The 5,631-nt window shown below is 46.1% G+C and overlaps 1 protein-coding gene across 1 annotated transcript; it reads left to right on the top strand.

Annotated features, from left to right (window-relative positions):
- Positions 1 to 1,191: 1,191 nt before the first annotated feature.
- LOC119323462 (serine--tRNA ligase, cytoplasmic-like) lies at positions 1,192 to 5,631 on the top strand. The gene is made up of 10 exons (XM_037597131.1): positions 1,192 to 1,464; positions 1,540 to 1,610; positions 1,707 to 1,868; positions 2,220 to 2,325; positions 3,669 to 3,862; positions 4,243 to 4,346; positions 4,428 to 4,611; positions 4,698 to 4,877; positions 4,970 to 5,197; positions 5,282 to 5,631. Exons 1-10 carry the CDS (start codon positions 1,332 to 1,334, stop codon positions 5,294 to 5,296), a joined length of 1,377 nt encoding a protein of 458 aa, XP_037453028.1. The 5' UTR covers positions 1,192 to 1,331; the 3' UTR covers positions 5,297 to 5,631.

Genomic DNA, 5,631 nt, shown 5'->3' with positions numbered 1-5,631 from the left:
AAAACCAGATCAGTAAGCATTGTCTCTCCCTTTCTGCTCTCTCTATTTTTCTAGTAGCAGCGGCCAACAGCAGCTCAATCAAGCCCTATATCTAAATTGCAGCAATCAACGCCTCTCTCTACTTAGCTGATTTTAGTCAACTCAATGACTAAACCATGCTTTCATCCACCACCCTCAATCAGATGAAATATCAGGTAATGCAGAGCACAAGATCTCTAAGCTCTGGGCTTCAGATCGACTCAATAACATGGAGAACGAGGATTTCTGCAGCTGAAGAACATGGCCAATGAGGACCAGATCGAGGGGAAGTAGGAAAAGAGGGGAGATGAATGGATTACCTGGTGGTAAGTCCTCATTCTTACTCGCAGGAGCGGCTGCACCACCCATGGCCTGGTTGCTGTCACCCAACCGGCGGGCGGCGTTGCCGCCTTCCTCTTCTCCTTCCTCTGGACGAACAACACCAGCAGGATGAAGAAGGAAATACGACGAGTCTGAATATTTAAGGACTCCGCGCAGTCGCGCCGGATCCGCCCCTCTCCCGCGCCCGTCCGCCGTCGCCACGCTCCGGCGAGCTCCTGCCTAGGTCACCGCACCACCCCTCCTTTCTTCCTTTTCTCTCTCACCTCCCTGTTTCCTTTCTTCCCAGAGTCGCTGATGCCATGGATCCACCCGGGGAGCCGTGCTCCGGCCTTGTCTTCACCGGCGACCCACGCCCTCGCCGCCCGCCACCGGATCCGCCTCCCCAGCCCCGGCCGCGCACGGATCCGGCCGCCGCCGCCCTTCTGCATAGAGCAGGCGCGCGCGCCCCCAGTCGCGCGAGCAGGCGCGAGCCACCACCGCGTTGACCCGATTAGTAACCAGGGATTGTGGGTTGAATATTAAGAAACAAAGGGGCTTTTCTGCAAAAACGCTAATGACGTACGGCAGAAACTCAATTTGCTTTATTATTAGGTAAAGATAAAGATTTTAGAACTAGATCGCGATGAACACTGATGAAAGAGAGAGCACGAGCAGTAAAGTAGGCCTCCGTCGGGACTGTGAGTCTGTATACGGGCCGAAAGGAAGCCCGGGACAAAGCCTCTTAAGGCCGGCCCAGGTCGGGACAGTAAAGGGACTATACTGGCCCCGACTCGACGTCAGAAGAAAAAAACCGGCCCCGACCAGCCGACCCGACCCTCTCGATCGCTCCCTCCCCGTCATCCACCTCTCGTCAGAAGAACCCTCCCTCTCCGCCCTCCGCCGCCGCCGCCGCCGCCAATCGCAGCGCAGCCGCCTCGCCCCCGTCGAGCTCGTCCGCGGAGAAGTTGACCTAGCAGCGGTCGCACGAGAAGATGCTCGACATCAACCTCTTCCGCAAGGAGAAGGGCGGCGACCCTGAGCTCGTCCGCCAGTCGCAGCGCAGCCGCTTCGCCCCCGTCGAGCTCGTCGACGAGGTCATCGTCCTCGACGAGGCGTGGCGCCAGAGTAAGGCCTCCTCCGCTCCCCCCAGAACCTTCCAGGTCCGCGGACCCTGACCCCTAGGATGTATCGTCTCCGCAGGGCAGTTCGAGCTCGACAAGATCCGGCAGGAGCTCAACAAAACCAGCAAGGAGATCGGCAAGCTCAAGGCCGTACGTCCCGCGTCGATTTGCTTTGCTTTGGTTTCTCTTTTAGCCCTCGGGGTTAGCTCTGGATTTGGATGTGACGGCGAGCATGCCGCTTTGCAGAAAAAGCAGGATGCGACGGAGCTGATACAGAGCACGGAGGAGATTAAAAAGAGGCTGGCCGCCAAGGAGACGGAGGTGCAGGAGGCCAAGTCCACCCTCGATGCCAAGCTCGTTACCATCGGCAACCTCGTGCATGAATCTGTGCCCATCAGCAACGACGAGGTGCGTTGAAAAGTGGGAACCCCACATTTCCTGGTTCTTCAGATAACCAAGGCAACATTGGTTTTATGACTTTGTGAAAGATACTAGGAGTAGCCTTTTTTAGTGATTGTTTAGAACTGCTAGCTCTAATTTAACTTGCTTCTCGTTCCCCTGTTTCTGCTGTCAGTATTCCCATGGCAATTTAGGTAACTATAGTAATACTATACAAGAAACATCATTGCATTACAAGTTGGGTTTGAATCTGCTTGTGAGCAACTAGGTGCGCCCATTCTAGTAGAAATATGATATGTAGATTTGCTTCACAGAACTGATTAAAGGCATCTCAAGTTACTTAATAGTTCCTTCTCACAGGCCAACAATGCTATTGTGAGGACATGGGGAGAGAAGAGACTGGAGGAGAAATTGAAGAATCATGTGGATCTCTGCATAATGCTTGACATCGTATCTTTGGATAAGGGTAAATGCTCAAAAACAATCCTCTTTCGTTTGAATAGTTTCTCATTGTGCTTGGATTACTTCGGTTCAAGTTTAACTGAAAGTTCAATGCGTATTTTTTACTTGCCTACGGTTGTAATAGATTGCTTCTTTTGTGTGCTCGCTGTCATTCTAGAATGGCCGTCTATGATTCTGTTCTACCTCTCTGTGACGCAACAAGTTTTGTTCCGAACTTCGGGTGAACCAGCTTACTGACAACTATAGGTTTTGTTTTAGGGCGACAAATATAGGTTTTGTCTTTTGACGCTTTTAATAATCAGAACAGCTCTGCAATTTGCGTGGGTCTTACGTTAAACACTTACCAATAGTATTCTGTGTATTTGACTGAAATTTCTGGTTTCAACTAGCACTGCTGTATCAACAACTGAAATTTCTGGTTTTAAGTAGCACCGTTGAGTCTGTTGTGTAAGCATGTTGGCCCCAGTACTTGGTATCACACAAATCATTACACAATTGCTGTGCTTGATACATACTCCCTCCGTTCCTAAATATAAGTCTTTTTAGACATTTCAAATGGACTACAACATACGGATGTATGTAGATATATTTTAGAGTATAGATTCACTCATTTTGCTCCGTATGTACTCCCTCCGTTCCAAAATAGATGACTCAACTTAGTACTCCCTCCGTTCCAAAATATATGACTCAACTTTGTACTAACTTTAGTATAAAGTTGAGTCATCTATTTTGGAACGGAGGGAGTAGTCACCAGTTGGAATTTCTAAAAAGACTTACATTTGGGAACGGAGGGAGTATATGGGATGGGATTGATAGATTATCCCTGTATTCCTCTGTCTAGCATATTATGGAACACCAGATCATCAAATATAGTACTCCGGTACTCCCTTGAACTAAAATCCCGACACTTATTTTGGATTGGAGGGAGTAGCAGAATAGTACTCCCTCCATTCCCTTTTATAGTGCGCCTTTTATAGTAGCACTTATACCAAGACATGAGTGGCACATTTATTTGGATTGAAATTGCCCCTTCTCTGCTCATACTGTCATGCATGTGCATGCATGCAGCGAAGCGCACTACATCCAACGCAGGGCTATTTTGGACTAAAAGCGCTTATGCGCATTACATTGCGGAATGTGACCCAGAATCTTGTACGCACTAGAATATGGAATAGAGGGAGTAACAACTTTTTATGTTTGCATCTACTTGCACTACCTTTAAGCTTATGAAAAAACGTTGTTCAATTACACATACGAATTTTTTTTTTCCTGGAGTTACTGAATTTGTGGAACCCTTTCTTTATTAAATTTTAAGCTACCTCTCATACTTTGCCCACTCATTTGCAGGTGCTGATGTAGCTGGTGGAAGAGGTTTCTTTTTGAAGGGTGACGGTGTTCTCCTGAACCAGGCGTTGATAAATTTTGGGCTATCATTCCTGGGAAAACGAGACTTTACACCAATGCAAACTCCTTTTTTCATGAGAAAGGAAATCATGGCAAAATGTGCCCAGTTGGCCCAATTTGATGAGGAGCTCTACAAAGTAAGTCCAAAGAGGTGCCCCTTTGCATATTCTGGTGTTATTGAGCAACTGTATTTTCATTTGTTTCTGTATTTAAAAGCAAGGCCATGTTTTCTCAGGGTGTGTTAATGTATTTTCTTGTTAGTTTGCCATTGTATGTTCACAGCTTCAGTAAGCATCACCCAGTTTCTGTTAGGTTGATTGGTAATGGTTCTCAGACAAGTAACCTTCCAATTCCAGTTTTAACTATCTGGCAAGTCTTAACATGTACAGTTCTGGGCAAAGTTCGAAGCACCATTTTTTGTTTATATTCTGTTAGTACACTGGTTCCTCATGATCATTGTTGATTTGAACTAAACATGTGGAATAATATGTCCATGACCATTAGTTGCATTTGGCAGGTAACAGGTGACGGAGAGGATAAGTATCTCATAGCAACATCGGAGCAACCGCTATGTGCTTATCATCTAGGTGATCGAATTTATCCTGCAGATTTACCAATCAGGTGGGTAGTGCTTAATTTTAGGCAGCTTGTCTTTAGTCACTAGACGCAAGTATAATTTGATAACAATCTTTGCGTGTTTAGATATGCTGGGTTCTCCACTTGCTTCCGGAAAGAAGCTGGTTCACACGGGAGGGACACAGCTGGCATCTTCAGAGTCCACCAGTTTGAAAAGATCGAGCAGTTCTGCGCCACAGGTCCAAATGACAATGTATCCTGGGAAATGCATGAGGAGATGATTAAAAATGCAGAAGATTTTTATCAGGCGGTAAGTATCCGAAGCTTTGCGAACCTTAAACAGCACAGTGTTGATATCCTCGACTGCGTGTTGATGACATGTAACGTTGCTTGCAGATTGGACTACCATATCAACTAGTTTCGATTGTCTCTGGTGCTCTTAATGATGCTGCAGCTAAGAAGTATGATTTGGAAGCATGGTTCCCTGCATCAAAAACCTTCAGAGAATTAGTATCCTGTTCAAATTGCACAGATTATCAGGCCAGAAGACTTGGAATAGGCTATGGCCAGAAAAAGGTAGGAGTTACCCTTGTTTAAATGGATGATTGTGCCTAGTGTGAGTAGATCAAAATGTCTGACCACATGATGTATGTATGTTGAATTGGCAGAATGATGAGCAATCGAAGCAGTTTGTTCATATGTTGAATTCCACGCTGACTGCAACTGAGAGGACCCTTTGCTGCATTCTGGAGAACTACCAGAGGGAGGGTGGTGTTGAAGTGCCAGAGGTGTTGCGGCCATTCATGCTTGGGATAGATTTCCTTCCTTTCAAGCGGCCTCTTGTTGATAGCAAACAAGCTGCTGCCGACTCCAAACCCAACAAGTCTAAACCAAAGGTATTTTTTTGCCTTTTCCAGTTTCCGAAGACAGCATGTTAACCCACCACCAACCTGATGGTTTATTTTGTCCTCTCCTGGCAGGGAAATGCAGCTTGAGCTGTAAGGGTAGCGAAATGAAAATTGTTTCCAGGCAGATAATGATGCATCCTTCCTTTTATTAATTTCTGAGTCGTCTGTGGCATGGTGATGATTTGGTGTCCCATTTTGATTGTTTTGGTTACAACATATTTCAGTCGAGGACACAATATACCACAAAGTATATTAGTGTTTTTCATGACTATTACATCCGTTGCCCTAATTAATTGCTTACAGAGATTGAAGTAGTGATAACTTAATTTATTTTGGTATTGCAAGCTGACGTGTAAATCGCTGGTTGCCTGATTAGCAGTGGTACTTGTGGGACAGAGATGAAAATGCTAAGATTTTTACCA

This window comes from Triticum dicoccoides, chromosome 6B, assembly GCF_002162155.2.
Source record: "Triticum dicoccoides isolate Atlit2015 ecotype Zavitan chromosome 6B, WEW_v2.0, whole genome shotgun sequence".
Lineage (NCBI taxonomy): Eukaryota > Viridiplantae > Streptophyta > Magnoliopsida > Poales > Poaceae > Triticum > Triticum dicoccoides.
Note: the sequence above shows the minus strand (reverse complement) of the source record. Positions and strands in the feature narration are given on the sequence as shown.